The following is a 20,478-nucleotide window of genomic DNA, read 5'->3' as shown; positions in this document are numbered from 1 at the left end:
CAACATGACATTGGGTACGGTGGCAGGCAGACTGCCAATCGATGCAGCTAACATGGCTTGTCACTGGCACCAAGCAGGCTTGATCAACATTAATTGCCCGGGATGTGTTTTTTACTGTTAATTTTCTTGTCGCAAAGAGGGCGACAGGAGCAGCGCGCGGTGTAACGGACCTTTTAACCAGTGTTTTAACAGCCGTTGTTGCAGTGATTGCACCAACCAAAAACCGTGTTGTGGTCCATCTCAAGGAGGAAACTATCACCTCTGTCTCCTCGCCAAACTGCATCACGGAAGACTATTCTCACGGTGCCAGCGCCCACCAAAACAGACAAACCTGCAAACTGCCTACAGGAGCTAACAGCGGGATACCTGAGCTGGTTAACATTAGCTAACTTGGCTACGTCAAGAACTTTGTTGGCAAGCTACCGTCATCTGCTCTGGATATCAGCCGTGTTTTAACCGGGTGGCTCTGGTCAAAGTTCCAGTTTAGATGTTGTAACGTTATTCGCTGCCTGGAAAACTCGGTGCAGGAGATAAAGCGGGGGCATAATGCTTGTTGTAGTTGCAAAAGTTAGCTAACATCTAGCTAGCAAGCCGTGCTAGTCTTTTTAACGTGACTCACTGGCTGTAGATGAATGTAACGAATCGTAACATCGGGTGTTGCCTGCCTGTCGCCCCTTCACTGAAACGCTGGCGATGACTCGCCTATGACTGAAGAAAAGACTTTGCATTGTCTCCTGCCACGCCGGGGACAAAAAACGTCGATTTTATTTGACAAGAATACTTCGATTTCTGTGACAGCAGTATGATGGGATCCCTGAAGGCTCTCCAGGAGTGGTGTCGGATACAGTGTGAAAATTACAACGATGTGGAAATAAAGGACATGTCAACGTCCTTTCGGGACGGTTTGGCATTTTGTGCCATAATACATCGTTACAGACCAGATTTAATGTAAGTAGCCAGCAGTCTAACAATGTAACATTGCTACTAACTAACGTGACAGGCCATTGCAATCGAGAAATCACTTAACAATAATTTTATTGCCATTATAAACTGGTTTTGGAAATAGCATCTGGCTCCAGTCAAAGACGGACACATCTCTTTGAGGGGTGACAGGCTGCTAACTGTTGTCTTTGAATTTGTATTCCATGTTAATTCATTCAGGATACCAATGCAGAACATACTTAGTAGCCAGGAACTTATCTGCCCTAGATTATTCTGTGAAAAGTTTTATAAGGAATGTGATTATGTAAAGCACCAGTCAACAAAGACTACAGTTTTTTCTTTTTTGAATAAATTTTAAGTAGAAAGCTTCGACATTAGCATGGCTGAATATGATTATGCTACTTGTTATATAACTTTTGCAGCAAAAAACATGCCATTTGTGTTATATTGGTCAAAACTGTATGTTTTAATATGTTTCTGTGTATGTTATATCATAGCCAAAACCACCAGTAATAATATTTTTATGAGACAGTGAGAGGCCAGTGTGCTGTAATTAATTCAGGCTGACAAGCCATACCCCCTCTGTAACAACACACCCCTCCTCTCTTCATTTTACACCTACTCACACAGTACAGAAGCAACCACAAAGTACAGCAGCAGTGTCAGTGTGAGTTAAAATGGCTATTATAGGCATGAGGAAGTGATGACTTTCTATTGTCTTGGTATAGACCAAAAACAGAAAATATCATATCTTACTAATTTTTCAACTCTGAGCTGGTAGCTTGCTTACAGTTGTGTGTTCATCCAGCCTTGATCATGCTAAAAGTACAAATTGTGTTATTTATTTGACAACCTACCTATTTCTTTTTGAACTTACCTCCCAGATGAGGGGACCATCATCACCATCAAATAATTGGATCTTTTTTTATATTTTTTTATTATTATTATTATTTTTTGGGGCCTTTTATGCCTTTATAGACAGTGCATTAGAGAGAGACAGGAAATGGGGAGGCAGTGAGAGGGAGAATGACATGCGGCAAAGGGCTGACTCGAAACGGGGCCATCTGCAGCGATGACCTTAGCCTCTGCATATGGGGCGGATGCTCAACCAACTGAGCTACTCGATGCCCCAATTGGATCATTTTGATTTGAAAAGTTTCTAGTATTTGCAGTGTGACAGTAAACAGAAACTCGGACATTCATATGACTCACATTGGAAATGCATCTCTGTGGAAAAGCACTAGTCCCATGTAGCTGAATGGGGCCTGTGTATCTAAGTGTGTAGAGCAGCCTGTTGACAGCATCAGGATTAGTGGTTTGATTCCTACTGAAACAAGTTGGTGACCCTTGTTGTTGTACAAGGATTGTGTAAAAGCATCTGCTAAATGACATGTTATGTCCCTCCTCTGTCCTGGAGGAAAATGTGGTCTGATAGAATGATTCTAGACAGTAGGTATCTTGCTCATGCTGTTCACCTCTCAGGTGGTCCAGACTTTTGTGAGCAAATTGGACTATGCTTGGATGGCAGCAGAGCAAACATTCACTGGAGCAATCACTGGAGGACAAGTCAGTGAAGTGGAATATATCTGCATACACATCACAGCAGTAAGACTCAAAGTATGACAGTGGAGAAAATCCTAAACACACAACCTTTTGAGGTTTGTCTCTCCAATTTGTGTCCCAGCATGCGTCCGTCTTCAGCCCTGCGTGTAGACGCATTGGCCGAGCCAAAGTGCTCTGATCCAGACAGACAGTCCGTCAGGCTAATCTGCAGCTGAGACCTCCGCCTGTCAAACTGGATTTAACTCTAATGCTGGGCCGGGCCAATGTAGAGCCACCCTGCACTCATTGCAGCCAATGTATCCTCATCAAAATACATCACCCTGATCCAGAGGAGAGACGTAAGCACAGCAAATGGCCTCATCTTAGTTTCCTCAGCCGAGACCAGCGGTCACTCAGCTCTCTGGAGAGGGATTAGATATGGCTGCAAGAAATCATCAGTGGCCTAGTTATCCAAACTGCATGAGACAGCACAGTCAAAATTGAATTTAAATTCAATTGTGTTCATATAACGCTCCTGATCAAACTGTCATGCAATTTAGCAGTGCACACACTCAGATCACCTATTTTGTTTTACTGCTTTGTTTTTTTGTCCTCTCTGAATTGAAACAACTCCTCTACTGAAATTACTGATTATAACTATAAATTTCATTTTTGACTGTCACAACAGTACTAAATCCCAATCCTCCTTACTGAAGCACAAACTTTTCCATCTGACTGAACCAGATCTAGCAGATATACTGGTTCATCCAGGTTTTCATCATGTGGATTTTAAATGCCTGACGCACTCACATACACACACACACACACACCGTTCCTCAGCAGTCCTCTTTCCCAAAATAGACCTTGGAGCGAGACTCTGACTCACAGTGGATTAGGTTCGCAACTCAAATCACACACAGCCCTCCATCATCCGTGTCAGTGTCGGCTGGCACTGTCTGTTCTGTGAGGGGCAAATTTAAACTCCCAACAACAGTTTTGACAGTATTATTTTTAAGGTTCCATCTGGCTATGTTGGCAGACCTGCCCCAGTGGACTTGTTTTGACATGATCTTGATATTAGAGGTGCTGCTCAGTGTGTGTTTGTGACCATGGGAACTAGATTAGAGAGAACAGAGGTCACTTTGTGTGGCTCCAACACGGAGCTCATTCACAGGGTTTTGCCTTGTTGAGAGTTCCGCATGGTCTCCACAAGCTCTCACCAGGGTCGATGTGTTGTTTTTTCCACCATACTGTTGTCCTTCTGCTAGACACTTGAGTCAACATAAATTTACTTTATACACACAACCACACTTTCATCCCAGAACACCTCAGACATTTTCTAGTTTTACTGCAGGATGTTTACTGGTGAGAGAACGGCTTTAGTTCCTCGCTCCAGGCATTTCAGAGCACAGCCTTGTAATTATCAGCCCATCGCTCCCGTTTAGTGCAGCTACTTTTTTCCTTTTGTCCTGGCAGGTTTTCACATCAGACATTATTTATGTGTGGTTTGGGATCAATTGTCTGCAGCGGTAGCTGGGAAGCTTAGCTGAACACCATGTCTGCCTATCTTGCTGTCAAACCAATAATAGCTTTTTGATGGTTCATAGCATAGCTGGAAATAGGCCAGCAAGCTATATACAGTTCTGTACTGTAATAGCATGGCATGGACAGTTACTTCTTTATGATCTTCAGTATGATCTCTGTTCTAAAAGGAGATATCATGAGTTGCAGTTGTTGCAGGCTATATAAATGTACAGACTGGCTACCTGCATGCTCAGCCTTGTCTCACATGTTGTTTTGAATTTTAACATTTATCCTCTTGTGATTCCAGAAACTTTGGCTTGCTGTCTAAAGAGAATGTCTACGAGAACAACCGACTGGTGAGTCAGTTTTACAGCTGTATGTTTCGAGGTTAGATCATTCCTCTGATGTTTTGTTGTATGGTGATGTCAGTGTGGCGGTTGGCCGTTACAGGGAGGGTGAGTTTAATCACCTGTGAGCTAATTTTTATCTATCACTTCCATCTGTTACTGCATGTGCTTCATTCAGCCACAAAATTATTAAGCCTTATAATTACATGCAGTCATGGTGGGTGTGGCTTCAGTGTGTTTGACTGTCTGTCTGGAGAGAAGTGTTACTTAATCCTGATGGACCCTGATGAGGGCAAAGAGGGAGGGAGCCAGAGCTTTCAGCATCCAAAAAGATTTTTTTTTTTTTTTAAACGAAGAAAATCCTTGACATAAGCTTGTCCGGAGACCATGTAGAGAGGATTTTGAGTGTGGAAGTGCTGAATTTGCAGCTTTATATTATAAGTATAACGAATCCAAGAAATTTTTTTTATCGTATTTTCCTCGTTGGGTTTTTCCACATCTTCTGTAAGCCAACAGAACATTGAGGGATGAAGTGGGAGTCTCCACATCTTCAGTCTGAGCTGAGCTTTGGCAGCTCTTTGCTGCTGTTTACATTTTTTTTCATCCAGCAGCTTTCAGGGAAAGTGAGGCGACTGGTGGTAGCACCAGAAAGAAACTCTCAGTGTGCTGTTTGACATTTGCGTTTTTATAAATAAAGCAAGTACTTAACAGTATCCATAAGGCCCAAGCTTGAGTGATTAATCCATGACTGTTAATGTAGAGAGCATGCAAAGCTTTGAGGTCAGATATGAGCTTCTTTAATTTGGTCATGCTTGTTTCTCTCCCTGGATTAATTCTCTTATAGCCTTTTCATACAGGAGATGCAGGTATACTGACATGTTCAACCTGTGTTTGACCCGGTTCATATGAGACTGTTGTCAAAGATTGATCCATTGTTGTCAGTGTTTGGGAGCTACTCTCAACCACAGTTCTTCACACATTACTGCAACACCGAATTACATTACACTGTATAGGCAGCAAATAAAATTACTACAACTGTCATTTTCAATTCCACTCGCTTGCGCTCTATTGCTGCCCCACCCATGTCATGTTGTCTTTCTTCTTTTTTTTTTTAAACTTTTAAATGTCACGCACATTAAATTTAATTTAGCCCTATCCTCAATATACTGTAAATGACCTGGATCTGACCTCCTGTTGATCCATTTAGCAGGCATCACTGCATCAGTCTGACAGGACAGTGACTCATACTTGCATCCTGTTTTGGACTACAACAGTCATCCGAACTGCTTTTCAAAGTCTCTCAATTTCTAAAACTAAAATAGGTTCATGTGAGCTATTGATGTCTTTACCAAGAGCAGCAGTGTGCTTGTTTTGGTGACTGCGTTGGCATGTGGCTGTGAAATAGGTCTTTGTGGTGGATCATTAATATCATTAATAAGTCTACAGCATTCATTAGTGTTTAGTAGATTGGAGGACAATAGATGGGTAAAACTAAGAGGACAGAACCACTAAGTACAGGGTAGACTGCAGTACAATGCATTTTGATTAATTTAGGTTTGGTTCTCATGTTTAGCATTTGCTGGCCGGATTATGTCATGGTTGTGTAACTGCCAATGATTGTATCCGTGTTGTTATGTAACCCTACTCGCACTCTTGTTTCTTCAATGGAATTTTTCATTAGAGTGATGGTTATCCTCAAAGGACTAACCACTACATTGTGAACAAGTGACTGATGTTTTGGCAGCAGAGTTACATTATTCAGGGCATAAAGTATCTGCGGGTTGGTGAGTTATGGCAAGCATCTTGGTTCGTTTCACACATTAAAGATATTATTTTGTCATCAGTATGTTTACATGGAGACAAATAACTGATTAAGGGTTTAGCTTGATTAAAACATTTTCATGGTGTGTAGTAATCTAACTGTATATTGATAGCGTAACGAAAGGGTAGGTTCAGCCAAATTATTAAAAAAACATACTTTCTCACTTGCCTGTAGTGGTATGTAGCTGTGTGTCTAGTTTCAGTTTTATTTGCCGAGATTTGGGATATCAGTGTCTGAGATTTCTCCTGCCACCCCAGTACAATGAAGGTGAATGGATTTTTGTTTGTGCTGCTTGAAGCATTGTGAAGTCATATACAGTATGAAAAACAGACATCACTGTCATTCTCCATTACATTGTAAGAATTAGTCCCAAAACACTGATGGTAATTAGGACAAAATACTACAATCACTTCACTCCACTTCTAATCCAGGTCTGTTGGGTGAGTCTTATTTTGCCCATAATACGAGTTGGGTCACCTGGTCAAGGTGAAGAGATAACAGCTGCACTGATCAGATCACTGTCTTTGAGTATGATTGAATTATAGGCATGTATATAAACTCAACACTCCCTGTTTCTCAGCTTCTTTCTTATCTCCTACCCTCACCTACCTCTCTCATCTCCCACTGTCCCTCCTTTTCTCTGTTATCGCCTCATTGTAGGCATTTGAAGTGGCCGAGACACAGCTGGGGATTCCAGCCCTGTTGGACCCAGAAGACATGGTGTCCATGAAAGTGCCTGACCGGCTCAGCGTCATCACCTACGTCTCCCAGTATTACAACTTCTTCAACAACAAGTCTCAAGGTTGGTGCCCTAAATTCAACTGGATTTGACTTGCAGCAGTGTGAACTCCATAAAAGACATTTGATAGTTAGATTTTAATCTTGATATTAAAAGCCCAGCAAGTTTTTTTTGACCGTACACTTAACAGGTATAGCCATTAATGTAATACAAGAGTACTACAATTTACAAAAAAATCATTTTTTTAGTGTATTTCTCATCTGATCTTTTGAAAGCCATGTAAACTGTCCACTCCAGCACATGTTGAGATGGAGCAACTTAACTTGTGGGTGTGACAACAACAACTTATTTAATTTGTTCCTGTCATTAACTGATGATTTCCTCTACTTCCTCTTTTACAGCAAACCCTCCTTGCATGAAGAGGCTGAGTTCTGTTGATCATAACGAGCCAGTCCAGAAAAGGACTCCGACCCCTTTGGAAGACAAAGTGGTTGAGTCTGAGGTGAGAACAAGACTTGGCTGCAGGAAAGGGCATAGAGATGTACCAGGAGGTACCCTCATGCATGTGTTGATTTTCTTCTTCTTTTTTTAATTTCTAAGGCCTGGTAGACTTTAGGCAACACTAAACTCTATATGCTCTGCATGCTAAAAGTATCTGCTGAACCTGCATGTTATAAAGCTACTAAAGTATTTTTAAGTAATATTTTGTTTATGGTTTCCCTTTGAGGCCTGGATAAGCACACTCACATATTTTTTTAGTAGTATATTGGTGTCTATCTGAAGCCTTGGAATATCTAATCTGCTATTTTTGGGGTATTAACTCATCAGATATGTACAATACAAATCCCATCCTGGCATTTGAGTACAACAATGAACAATATCCATATATGTTTTTTATAATCACCACTTCCTTGTGTGGGCTTTGTGTTGCACAGCAGGGGAAAAACAAGGTAGAGTAAGTCTATAAAGATAGCCTCTGTATCCTGTCTCTCTTTTCTTTCGCATGCCTTCAACTTCTTTCCTTCATCCCCATACTCCCATGTACTGCCACCCTCCTCCACAACTTCCACCCCACCCCCCCAAATTCTCAGATGGAAAACCATTCAACTCCCTCCTCTTCCTGTTCTTCTTCCTCCTCACATCTGATCCCCCCTCCACTCTCTGGTCCTGAGCCTAGGCAGTAGGATGGGGGTGGGGGGTGGGCTAGGAGTTGAAAGTAAAACAGTTAGGTCAGTCGTTTTTTTTTTTTAACCATCTCTTGTACATAAGAGACTAACTGTTGTACTATTCTAACACTGTGTGCCAAGTTTTTGAATATGCTGCTTCTATCTACTTAATGCAAAAAACAAATGCCTAAAACAATATATCAATCCTAGAAATCAATCATATCCCAGATGTGTGACTCTTAGAGCCACTAACAAGAGCTGTTTGGATTTTTTACTAATTAACACTTTTTTATCATGACATACAATTGTGATTTTTAAATGAAAAAGATGCAGTAGTGAACCACATGAATCAATGAGCAGTAGATGTTGCAGTACCCAATCAGATGTAGTTAGCCTAAAAGAATGAACGGTCCACATCCTCAAATCCTGACTCCGTGTTTGATCTCCCCCCTCCCCCATTACTCTCCATCTTCCCCCCTTCCCCTGACGTCTCCGCCCTGTCCCCTCCCTGCGAACAATGTCCCGGTCATTTGCACTAGTCGAGCCAGCCAACGCAGACAGGTGTGGCAGCGTTTGCAGGGGCCAGGCGCAGCACGCTCAGCAGCACCTGCGCTGCCTGCCAGAAACATGTCCACCTTGTGCAGAGGTTTCTGGTGGACGGCAAGCTCTACCATCGCAACTGCTTCAGGTGAATGCTGCGGCTTACAGCTACTGACTACTACTTTATTTAGCTCTGAGTGAACACTACAGCCCTGTATTTTCTAACAATGTAATGAAAAGAATACACTTTTCATTTTCTTGAAGTTATAATCCTTAAGATTTCAGTCATGGATGACTTGGTGACACCCATGGTTTGCGGTGGTAACAGCAAGTGCAGTTTAATACTACAGTTTCATGCTTTGTTAGAAATACAACATAAGAGCAACTGGTATATCTGTTTACAGTGCAGCCACACAAGCTCATATTGTTTAACTGAAGAGGTCAGGCGGTAATTGGCCTTTTTCTATCATGCGATAAAAACGCTATCCATGTTTCACTAGTTGAATGCTTTTAATTAGATTAGTTCACAGCAGGAGGAAGTGTTCAGTTTGTGTTACCAGTACATTATCATAATTTGTCAATTTGACAGACTCGTGGCACAAACAATGAAAACTACTTTGATTGGCTATTGATGAAAAAATGGCTGTAATAAATAGTGTCATAAATTAGGGTTTGATTTCATGAAAATCTTAAGACTTATAACTGAAGAACATTTAGTTCAAGTTCATTTTTTTTTTCGTGTAAAACAATACCAGATTTCTGAGTGTATTTTGGTATATTTGTGCTTACTTAATAATGATTCATGGTTTGTAGCTTTATATAGTATCTCAACAGTCTTTGTGGCCCATTGATGATCTTACTGTCCTCCTGTGTCACTGTTGTCTCAGGTGCACAGAGTGTCACAGCACTCTGCTTCCTGGATCTTACAAATTGGGGAGTGACACCGGGGCTCTGGTCTGCACACATCACCTTGCAAGGCATGCTTTAGCCAACCAGAATGGCCGACCAGATCTTAGCAAAAAACCAATGGCAGCTCAGTCTGCCAGGATTGGTCGCAGCACAACTCCTCACACTTCGCCCTCTGAGAGGGACGAGGCCAAGACTCCATCCCCAGTGGGTCGAACAAACGATGCTGACATGTCTGCCAATGACTCTGTCTCAGTCACTCCTGTTCCAACAAGTAAAGCAGACTCTTTGGAAACATTAAAAGAGATGGATGGTAGTGGAGCGACAGAGGAGATGCCACGTTCTTCTTCTCCTCCGAACCCTTTTGACGAGAGTGATGAAGAGGAGGAGGGAGAGAAAGAGAAAGACACTCAAACACCAGACAAACATACGGCCAATGGGGACCTCCCCTCTGCACCTGTCACTCATCATGAAGGTGCCAGTCGGCCGGTGCCAGCACCTCGCAGGGTTTCTGAACCGACCCCTCCTCCTCGTCCCGCCCCGCGGGTTCGGTTGCCCCGAACTACAGACGGCCTTGCAGTGGGTGTGTGCTTATTGCAGGACATACATTATTATAAAGATAAATATACCATTTGATACTCATCTTGACATTTTATCTGAAATCACAGCTGAACATCAGAAGCCTCCAACTCCTCCCAAGCCTCGAGAAAGATCACAGTCTCCTGGAAGGTAGCTCATTTTCCTCTTTTCCTGTTCATTGCCACCATTTCACCTGCCTTAATCGTATCAGCAGTCTTTCTCTGAATGACATCTTGTTATAGCATGCACTGTACTTGTTTGCTCCTCCGTGCCTCCATTTGGCTGTTGTTTTGTTGTCTTCCCCTCTGTGACCCCTCCATCCATATTTGTGTATCTTCACTGTCCAGCTTGTCGAGTGGCACCCATAAACCCAAAGACCCACCTTGGCTGGCCTTGGTCCAGTCAGAATCTAAGAAGAAGAAAGCCCCTCCCCCTCCCCCTGGTGGATTGGCAACACCTCCCAATACAGGCTCTCTGTCCTCTCTCAAAGGGGAAGGCTCCAGGCCCAGTACACCCCCTCCACCCTCCAACCCATTTGAGGATGATGATGATGATGATGAAAATAACGAGGTAGAGGAAGAAGAGGGGAGTGAAGGGGGTGCAATTCCACCCACAGTGGTGGCTAGTCACCCGTGGTACAGCATCACTCAGGCGGCTGATGCGACAGGTACAGAGACTCCCCCTAGTGGAGGAAGCTCATCCCGCTCTGCCAGCCCCGGGAGCGCAAGGAGTAAGAAACGTCCGGCACCCCGGGCTCCACAACCAGCTGCTGCTAATCTAGGTGAGTTTTATCAGAACAGCAAACATCTTATACTGGAATGAAATGCAAAAAGAACACTATAGATTTTATTCTGTATTGTCAGACAGATCATTGAGGGTCTTAAGGTAGAAATGAATAAGTTTGTGGAGGAGAACATGCGTCTGCTCATGCTATAGTTTCCTTTGCTGTCACTACAGGTTACTGTTGTATTTGGTTATTTATTGGAAAACTCATTTTTTGCAGTATTTTTGTAGAAATTAAACCATGATCTTAAAGTGTCCACATCATATAAGAATTTTAGCCATTTTAAACATACTTTGTTATTCATTGGATCAAATGTAATTGGACAAATTAAAGTAGTAATAAATATAATTGTATTTAATATTTGGCTCAGAGACAGAGTCTGCAGCAAGTGACATGCATGCTTTATGGGACTGATGGCATATCATCTTGTGGTATGGTGATCTGTTGCACTGTGGTTGTTGTTGCACAATCTTCTATCAACCACTACACCCTCATATCTGCAAACCCATAACAACATACCAAACTGTTGGTGCATTGCTTTAGTGCATTATCTTGGCTGTGTCAGATTTTTCAGCCTCATCATAGTCTGCTTCCTCCCACTTCCTCCTCATCACTGATGTGTCCTCTCGTTGAGAGACTGCAGCCCACAAATGCAAATTTCACACCTACATTCAACTTCATGCCCTTTGCTTTGTCTTCTGCACATTGAGTGACAAAATATACCTCAACACTGATGCATAGTTTATATGTGTAAAGCTTCTACTCCTAAACGGTTCATTCACACACTTTCGAATATAAAATGCTTTTGTACTGCACAGTGACACTAAGGTGTGAGTACAGAGCTAAAGGAACAAAACATACCCTGTATGCAAATAATAATAGATGAGACAGAGGGATATTGTATATAGATGTTCATTGTTTTTTGTACTTTCCCCCATCCTCTCTTCATTTCAATCCACTCCAACTACTTCCTGTGTCATTTCTGCACTCTGCTGTTTTTACCAAAACCTTCTTCTTCAGTTCTCCCTCACTCGCAGCCCTCCTCTTGCTCTCCCTCTCCAGCTCTCAGCATAGAGAGTCTGTCCTCTGGCTCAGACCACAGCTCCTCCCAGCCCCCCTTGAGTGGCAGTGCCAGCAGCGACCAGGAACACGCCTTCACCAAAAGTCTCTCAGAGCCTTCCATCTGTTCACCGTGTGACTCTACGGCCTCCCCCTCCTCCTCCTCGACCGAGCGCCTGCCACATCCTTCCCCCAGCCCCTACCCTTCTCCCATGCCATCAAATGCCAGCTCAGCTCCAGCCACCCCACAGACCAGTCGCAGTTCGGGGACCAAAGGGGCTGGAGCCCCTCCACCACGACCCCTGACGACACCCAGCCCACTGGCCTCAGGGGGCACCCAATCACACATCAAGGTAATAGGACCACCTCCAAAAAAGCAATATAAAGCAATGCGTTTTGCACATTATATGAATTCAGAGGTCTGCCCTGCTGTTCTCATTTTAGCGGATATGTAAGGAGAACCCGTTCAACAGGAAAGCTTCTCCCTCCCCTGCTAAATCCAAAAACAGACCACCCAAAGGCCCTCGTCCTGCCAGACCCCCGGCCCCTGGCCATGGCTTCCCACTAATCAAACGCAAGGTATTAAAACTAAAGAATCAGCTTCAGCATAGAAGCAAAATGGTTAGAATGCACATTTCCAATTCTGGGTCAAACACAGAAGAAGTATTCAAATGACCCATTGTGTCCAAACCTCCCTGCAGGTGCAGTCGGATCAGTTTATCCCCGTGGAGGACATCCACGGGGAGATGGGTCAGCTGGAGAAACAGCTGGATGAGCTGGAGCAGAGAGGAGTGGAGCTGGAGAAGAAACTGAGAGACAACCCTAATGGTATCGTGCAACGCTTTTAGGGGTGTTCCTCGAGTCCCCACATGAAAGTTGCAATATATTCAAAACTGAAACATTACTTTCCTGGAGAATATGAATCACAAATTGTCACTTAGGCAAGAGGCAAAGTAGTCTAGATGCCTTTTATTTTGCCTAAAAAGAACAATAAATAGAATGTCAATTAAATATGTATCCTTCTCTTCCTCTGTTGTGATCACAGATGAGGATGAAGAGCACCTGTTGGTGGACTGGTTCACTCTGATCCACGAGAAACACCTTTTAGTCCGACGAGAGGCTGAGCTGGTGTACACGTGAGTTTCAGGCTGCAGGAAGAGGCAGATGTTTGAAGCGTTTGACCTCTGTGCCCATCAGTCATATAACCTGACACCAGAGTGACTCACAATCTGTCATGTGAATGTGACACCAGTGTTGCAGATTCCTTCAATCGTCAGTCACTTTAATTACAGATAACCGCTTCATTAATGAGTGAACTAAGATATGGTGGTTCTAATTAATGATGACACAGCTGTACGTGAGGGTTGAGACTGAAGCTGTGATTTCAGCCATTGTTTGGAGGAAATATGGTTGTGTGGAACAAAGTGAGCATAATGATGGACAGTGGAGAAGTAGATTGTGTTGTAGCAAAGTTTTGAGATGTTTCTGAAACAAAGTTGATTTTAACATCAAATAATTTGAAAGAGAAGATCTCAAACTATACATGGAATAGAGTCAGATAAGCATACATACAATATTTTTGCTACATAAGCTGTTTGAAAAAGTCTTGTTTTTAGGGAGGATGAGATGTTTTCTTAGTTGTTTCTTTGTTATTTCTTTACCTTGCAGAAGGTTGGTTAAAAGTAATAAATGGGAGGATACCAGTTTCTAACACACAGTGTGTATGTTGCTCACTGCAGGGCGAAGCAGCAGAACCTGGAGGAGAGGCAAGCTGATGTGGAGTATGAGCTGAGGTGTCTTCTCAACAAACCAGGTGTGCTTGGCCTTATCACGTATAGTCATATTCATTGCCTGTTTGCCTTGTGTGTTATGTGTGAGTCGTGTCACACTTTAGCTACACATCTACACACAGATTACACTAAAGAAGAACCACTCTATTCTGACATGTGCAACAAAAAACGCTTGATGTTAAACAATAGTATTTCCACTTCCATTCACTAAAACATGCCATACTTTAGAACATCAGTACTTGTTACATACACTGCATACACCCATCAACAGTGAAGGACTCTCCGGTGAGTTATCTGCTCTGACGATGATGTGCATTTACATGTTTACTTACTGGTGTTACTGTTGCATGGATAATTGATAAATCTTCCAAACACCTACAAAGTGTGCTCGTAACTCAATTCTGATATTTATTATATATATTATATAATAAATAATATATGAATAGTAAATGGTATACAATAAATAATTCATCAACTTCCCATTCCTTCTCAGAGAAAGACTGGACTGACGAGGACAAGAGCCGGGAGCAGGAGCTGATGGCTGAGCTGGTTACCATCATTGAACAACGCAACCAAATCGTCAACAACATGGACCAGGACAGACAGAGGTAATCAATAACTCTGCAGAGAGCCAGGTTGCACTGATCGGTGATGTTTGCAACTACCAGTGATCTAACAACCTTTCTGTCACAGGGAAGAAGAGGAGGATAAACTTATGGAGGCCATGCTGAAGAAGAAAGGTAGGAATGATGAGTCAGTTTCATTTGTAGCTGGTGAAAGACTCTTTAGTTGAGAGCAGTCACTAAACATTAGAACCTATGTGAGTTTTAATATCAATTTATTTCTTATTTTCTTCCTCATCAGACTTCCATAAAGAGCCGGACAGCGACCAGCAGAAGAAAAAAGCGCCAAAGTTCAAACCCATTAAGGTGCTGAAGCGGCTGAGCAATAAAGGAGAACCAGGCAATAGCCACAGCCCTCGCAAAGAGAAGAGCTGAACAACAGAGGACATATTCACTTCCAAGAGGATATGAGACTGTTTTAACAAGACTAAGGAAAATAAAAAAGGATGTGAGAAAAGAGGTACATCAGGTCAAGATGAGATGTCGTTTTCCTGTAAATGTCTTATTAATGACTCTAAAGTGCAACCCAGAACCCTCTCCCTGCTCATGTCTTACTTGATGCTTCTCCAAAAAGTCTCTTCAGTGACTATTATCTGTTGCCTTTGTGTGTTAAGACAGTACAACTACTCAAGTGCTTTAAGAGCTGATGTATTTGCAAGCTCTCTGACCTTTCAAGCTAGTGAAGTTTAGATTAGGTTTCTACATCACTGCACTGATTTGTTGTATGTTCTCGCTTCACTTTCCCTGCATTGCACAGCCACTCTGCCCTCAAGGTTCAACAGTCTGTCAGTTCACCTTGAATGAATCAGTTGGATGCAATTTTATCCCTGGTATCTAATGAGTTTTTAATATGTTTTACTCACACCTTGAAAACCCGTCTCCTGTGCTCGTTGTGTTCAAAGGTCAGTAGATGGATATCTGAGAAGGAATTACGTCATGTCTGGTTTGAGCCTGTGGTACTAGTGAAAGTAAAAGGTTTTTTTTTTTTTTTTTTTTTTTTTTTAAAGATGAACCCTGCTTTAAATTTTGAAACATCTACCCTTGAACGAAAGGTCAATGAACAATGGGATACATAAACGGTTCTAGCTGCTTCATTGTGAATGTTTGTTGTTTTCGTCATTTTTGTAAATGCATACCATCAAACACGTGGATGAACGCAGACACAAAAGTGGGATTCAAAATCAGACAGACTGAGAAAAGTTGTGGAGGACAGTGATATAGAAATTACTAAACTGCAGATGTCTGGTAGAAAGTTTTATTAATATGAAAGGTCACACATGCAATAATGAATATTAGAAAAGGCAGATATTCGATATTTTAACAACTGTATATGACAGTTTTAACCATTGGGGGAAACCTGAATATGCAATCATTAATTTATATTTTACTATGCCTTTTCCTTGTTTCAGTGTTTTGCCTTTTTAAATTGGAAAAAAAAACATGTTAATATTGAGACTGTATGAGTGCCATTATTTAATTGCATATGTGGATTAGCGTCATTTAGCTAATGTAAATGCCCATATTGTTTACGCATTCTGTTCCTGTTTTGGCATTGAGATTGTCTGGTTGTCCTCCATTTTAAATGGTAATCTCTGTTGTGTCTGTTTCTGCTCTGTGCCTGTCTTCTTGTCCAGCTGAAACCAAGGGCTTCTGTAGCGCTATACATTGTCCTAAAGCAGCAGCAGGATTATATAAAAATATTGACACTGGAAGGCAGAGAAATAAAATAAGTTAATGCAAATAGATAATGTTTGTTTCTTGTCAATTTAATGCTTTCACGGCCTGACAGCATGTTTTGTCTTCACTGCTGTATTGTATCACACTCATTGTAATGAACTTCACTCAATCAATTCATAACCTGAACATGTGTTAGGAGTCTGTGTTGAATGGTTCTGCTGTTATATTGCTTGCACCACATTTCCAAGTAATTTCCAGGTATTGAGTCAGTGGTCAGTCTCTTCCACATTTTCTGTCTGTTCTGCACTCTCCTCTTTCCGCTTGGATGTCACTGCATCCTTCATGGAACTGCGCGCCTTGTCCAGTATCTCCAGTTCTCTGATTTTCTGGATTGGAGTCATGACACAACACAGGTTTCAATGCAGTTGTATTTCAAAGAGAATAGATTTTACCTTTTCCCTTTCAGTATGCACAGAATGTGAACCTGATGCCAGTTTAAGGATCTATTTGCAATGCTACTGATCTGCCCGTCAGCACCTACTTACATTGTATATAAGATTAAGATTAGATTTGAAGTTACAAAAACCTTTTTCAAAATACAGTACAGCATAATACAGAGTAATCTGAGCTAAAGTGTGAACCGTTGCTTATTTACCTGGGATATTTCATTGTTGATGATGTTGATGTACTGCTTCTCCTGACCTAGAGAGGCCATATCTGCCAGAAACTGTCTTCTCTCCTCTATCTCATCCAGAACTACAGAGGACACAGACAGAAGATAATATTAGACTTATTCAAGGCGCAGTGGACCTACCTATTTAGGCTGAAATGATCAGAAACAAGACTATCAACATGATCATCTTGCTCTCTTACACAGAACATTTTACTGTAACTCTGTAACTCTTCTCTATCATCTTAGTCTCACCTTCCTGATACTCGTCTCTCTCTATGAGGTCTGGCTTCCAACATGCAGGAACCTTTTGGGAAGATGCAGCTGTGGGCTCCTCTTGTCCTGTTGCCAGTATATTCTGAAGCCTCCTCTTCTCTTTCTCTAAGTCTCCTAAAATAAGAGCGAAATAAGGAGAATGACAATATGACAGATGGTTTCTCAGGATGCAGAAGATTAAAAAAAAACTGTGACTACAAATTTAGATAGATTTAGTGACATATGACCTGTGTTGCAACTGTTTGCAACATAAGCCTGTAAAAACACATTCAGAACAAGTAAAGATGTTGGCTTCAAGAACATACTTGTGGGAGCGGGACGGAACTTTTCTCTGACGTAGCTGTTCCCAGACTGACAAGATTCAGCGCTGCGTCTCTGAGGCTTGGCTGGCAGGCGTTTCTGGATAGATTTACTGGTTTTAGGCTGAGGGGGAGAATCTGACGATGTGGGGTCAGGGGGCAGTGGCAAAGCTGCTCCGTCTGTGGAGGAAAAGATTTTAAAACATAAAAGTTTTCAATTTTGCAATGTAGTGATGCTTAATGATTCGAATAATGTATTGAGGGAGCAGTGTAGCAGAAAAGTAAATGCAATGCTCATTGGGCAGTTGTCTATTTTAATTAATGGCATGCAAATGTGGAGCTAATTGACATTTCAATGTAGAGAAAGGACTCATCAGAGGGCCAATAAAATGTGATATTTTAACGTTATGTTATATGCTGAGTATTGCAGGAAAGATGTCCAGATGTCCAAGGACTCAAACTTACTCTTCAGACATTCATTGATCTGTTTTTTCTGGCGGTTGGTGAGACTTGACTCCTGCATCATTACTGGGCAAAGGGAGGAACATGATGAAAAATAGACAGCATTAAACAGCGGTAAACACTTAAAAAGTTAACACACATACACACAGTCGGTCCTCTATCTGTGTATGTAGCATTTATACCTAACTATCCACACCAGAACATCAACAAGTGCATCATCTCACATCTTAGCATATCCTGGGTCTCCTTGCTGTATGGAGTGGCCTTGGGGTTGTTCCACAGCCCCCTGCCAGCTGTTCTTTGTGAAGAGGCCTCCATCTGCAATCTCAAAGACAAATAAAATACATTACCCACAATCCCTGGGGTGTAATTTAACGTTATCTCTGTTATATATAAGCAGCCTGTAATGATATCATTTAAAGACAAATCGTGAAGTTGCTCCAAAGACACCGGATGTCTGACACCCACTTTTTTCCATTTGGCAGCTGTAAGGCCACCATAAGAATAAAACTTTGCTTATAATATTATGTCCAATAAAAATAGTCATGGCCCAAATTTCCACAATGTGCCACTTAATGATCATCAGTAAAATTTCCGATGCTCTTGTGATTGTAGATATTGGTTTTACCGTTCAAGATCACTGAAATATCTCAATTTAGCTTAGCTAAATTCTGTTTACGTTAGATCTGGCTAACATTGCTCGTGCTCGGTGGCTAGTAACAGCTGAATGTCAGATGCTTTACACGAAATAAACTAATGACAAAAGACATATAATACAAATAATACAAATAACTTACTGAAACACTTCTTTATTTATCACAAGTCCTTCGTACACACACTTAGAGTTACTCACTGTGAACAGCAGTGTCTCCTCCCGTGCAACTGAGTGATGTTGCTATAGCAACCAACAAAAAACTTTGTGTTAAGGCAACATGATGATACGAGTTTTTGCTTCAAACTTCAGATAATGTTTGATCACATTTGTTTTTATCAACGGCCTCTCTAAAAACTGATTGATTGCCTGTGTCGTTAATTTCCCTTTACACTTGTTATTGTTCGTACTAAGAGAAGCGCAGTGACAACATGTGGCCACTAGATGGAGCCAAACACCGATTGACTTTTGTGTTGATACTGCATCAGTTACTATTGATAGTGAGCAAAATACGTTTGTCATATACTCCATGAAAAATATTTATCAAAGCCAGGGATATTTTTAGTGTGGTGCATTCAGATGAGAACAAAACATACCATGGTAATGTTTTTTATTTTTATTTTGCTGCCACTTAGGTCCACTTTCCCCACAGTCATTAAAAAATCCATATTATATCACTAAGCACAAAATTAATGTTCCCAGAAAGAATATTAAAAAATATATATTTATGGAAATTAGATGATGACATTAAAACAGAATCATAAAAGTCACTTAATAACATAGTCACTTAATAGTCACCTAATATTCAGAAAAGTCCCTCACATTAAACTGGCAATTATGTGGCTCTATATGCAAAGCACAAAAATCTCACTTCTTTTTCTGTTCCATCCAGATGATTTCATAAATATTTTATGGTATTTCTTTGACCATTTACAATGCCTTAATTACATGTAGGTATGACTACGTACAGCACAGGTTATCTCTTCTTGGTTTTGTCACTTTTTGTCAGCAATCACACAGAAATTCACACATTAGCCTGGAGCCTTTTGAATTGAAGTCTGCTTTGGTAAACAAACAGGCTGTAGATGAACTTGTGTAATGTGTTTAAGGCCATAAAGAGGCTGTTTTGTGAAGCTACCCACTAGAAGCTTTTGGCCTGCGTAATGGATGCCTAGTCAAGTCGTCACTATGAGGGAAAGAGTCTTTATCAGTGGTGGGCTAGTCATCGGCGATCAGCAGCAGTCAGGGGTCCATTATCTCTGGGAAGACAGCAGCCTGCCTCTGCCCCATGTCAAAAGATAAACAGCAGCCAGAATATAATCACCTTTTACACACAGGTCTTCTCAGAAGTCAGAACTGCACGTCCTCACTGAGAAGACAAAGACTGATCTGTATATGCAAGTGTATGGAGTGTGTTAAAATTATTACTGTGTTGGCTCAATAAATAGGACGATGTTGTTACGGACTTAAAACCAGAATATGAAATGTATTAGATAGTGGCGTGTTGTTCATGAGATATGTCAGCCTACTTTTATCAAATAATAGACCTATTTGTTTATGTACTCACACTGAACCTCTGTAAGTAGCTCTGTAATAAAAAATAATCTCTGATCACTGTTTTTAAATTAACATTACATTAATTCAAACATGTTTCTGTCAGTGCTTCACACATCATGTTAATATAAAATGTCCACATGCTTCACCATACATGCACCAACGCACGCTGCACTCTGTGCCAAAGCATGCTTTATTAGATAGAGGCCAGTCATCTGATAAGGACCAATGTTTACTTGTGAATGAAAAATAGTGAGGGCCGTGTTGACCTGCATTGTTGAGTTAATTTTACAGCATTTCAATTAAGTTAATTATTAATTATTAATTAATTTAGTTAACTAGAGGTTAACTATAATTTGTAGTAGCTTGGCTGAAGCTAACTAACTTTTACTTTTAGATGATATTGTTTGGCTTTTTTGTTATTTTCAGGTGTGAAACCAAATATCTTTTTATTTTTTCCTAAAAATATATATTTCTTAAGTATGTTTTAACTGTTTGTTAACATACTGTTTATAGTAACTAGAT

The 20,478-nt window shown here is 41.2% G+C and overlaps 2 protein-coding genes across 4 annotated transcripts; one reads left to right on the top strand and one right to left on the bottom strand.

Moving 5' to 3' along the window:
- The first annotated feature begins 25 nt into the window (after window positions 1-25).
- On the top strand, window positions 26-16,111 carry micall1a (MICAL-like 1a). Of its 2 annotated transcripts, none has more exons than XM_056372859.1 (16): window positions 26-948; window positions 4,316-4,364; window positions 6,838-6,979; window positions 7,318-7,418; window positions 8,622-8,770; window positions 9,510-10,111; window positions 10,197-10,257; window positions 10,455-10,888; window positions 11,954-12,303; window positions 12,395-12,529; window positions 12,652-12,778; window positions 12,996-13,086; window positions 13,690-13,763; window positions 14,234-14,348; window positions 14,434-14,480; window positions 14,605-16,111. In XM_056372859.1, the coding sequence occupies exons 1-16, from the start codon at window positions 803-805 to the stop codon at window positions 14,736-14,738; spliced, it is 2,757 nt and encodes a 918-aa protein (XP_056228834.1). In that variant the 5' UTR covers window positions 26-802; the 3' UTR covers window positions 14,739-16,111. The 2 variants fall into 2 exon arrangements, with proteins under 2 accessions (XP_056228834.1, XP_056228833.1); XM_056372858.1 differs by having other exon boundaries at window positions 11,912-12,303.
- c3h22orf23 (chromosome 3 C22orf23 homolog) lies at window positions 15,605-18,767 on the bottom strand. Of its 2 annotated transcripts, none has more exons than XM_056372864.1 (7): window positions 18,601-18,767; window positions 17,972-18,072; window positions 17,751-17,813; window positions 17,292-17,465; window positions 16,966-17,100; window positions 16,696-16,796; window positions 15,605-16,426 (listed from the first exon to the last, which is right to left on the bottom strand). In XM_056372864.1, exons 2-7 carry the CDS (start codon window positions 18,063-18,065, stop codon window positions 16,307-16,309), a joined length of 687 nt encoding a protein of 228 aa, XP_056228839.1. In that variant the 5' UTR covers window positions 18,066-18,072; window positions 18,601-18,767; the 3' UTR covers window positions 15,605-16,306. The 2 variants fall into 2 exon arrangements, with proteins under 2 accessions (XP_056228839.1, XP_056228840.1); XM_056372865.1 differs by lacking the exon at window positions 18,601-18,767 and adding an exon at window positions 18,545-18,586.
- Between the last annotated feature and the right edge of the window lie 1,711 nt (window positions 18,768-20,478).

The sequence above is a fragment of the Seriola aureovittata genome, chromosome 3 (assembly GCF_021018895.1).
Source record: "Seriola aureovittata isolate HTS-2021-v1 ecotype China chromosome 3, ASM2101889v1, whole genome shotgun sequence".
Classification (NCBI taxonomy): Eukaryota; Metazoa; Chordata; class Actinopteri; order Carangiformes; family Carangidae; genus Seriola; species Seriola aureovittata.
This window is presented reverse-complemented; position numbering and strand designations above follow the sequence as displayed.

Excerpts from the sequence above, each read along its gene's own strand:
- micall1a (XM_056372858.1), top strand. The coding sequence starts at position 803 with ATGATGGGATCCCTGAAGGCTCTCCAGGAGTGGTGTCGGATACAGTGT. Across the intron at positions 10,112-10,196 it reads TACAGACGGCCTTGCAGTGG|CTGAACATCAGAAGCCTCCA; the intron begins GTGTGTGCTTAT and ends CTGAAATCACAG. Across the intron at positions 13,764-14,233 it reads GTGTCTTCTCAACAAACCAG|AGAAAGACTGGACTGACGAG; the intron begins GTGTGCTTGGCC and ends ATTCCTTCTCAG.
- c3h22orf23 (XM_056372864.1), bottom strand. The coding sequence starts at position 18,065 with ATGGAGGCCTCTTCACAAAGAACAGCTGGCAGGGGGCTGTGGAACAAC. Across the intron at positions 16,797-16,965 it reads GAGAGACGAGTATCAGGAAG|TTCTGGATGAGATAGAGGAG; the intron begins GTGAGACTAAGA and ends TGTCCTCTGTAG. Across the intron at positions 16,427-16,695 it reads TCAACAATGAAATATCCCAG|AAAATCAGAGAACTGGAGAT; the intron begins GTAAATAAGCAA and ends ACTCCAATCCAG.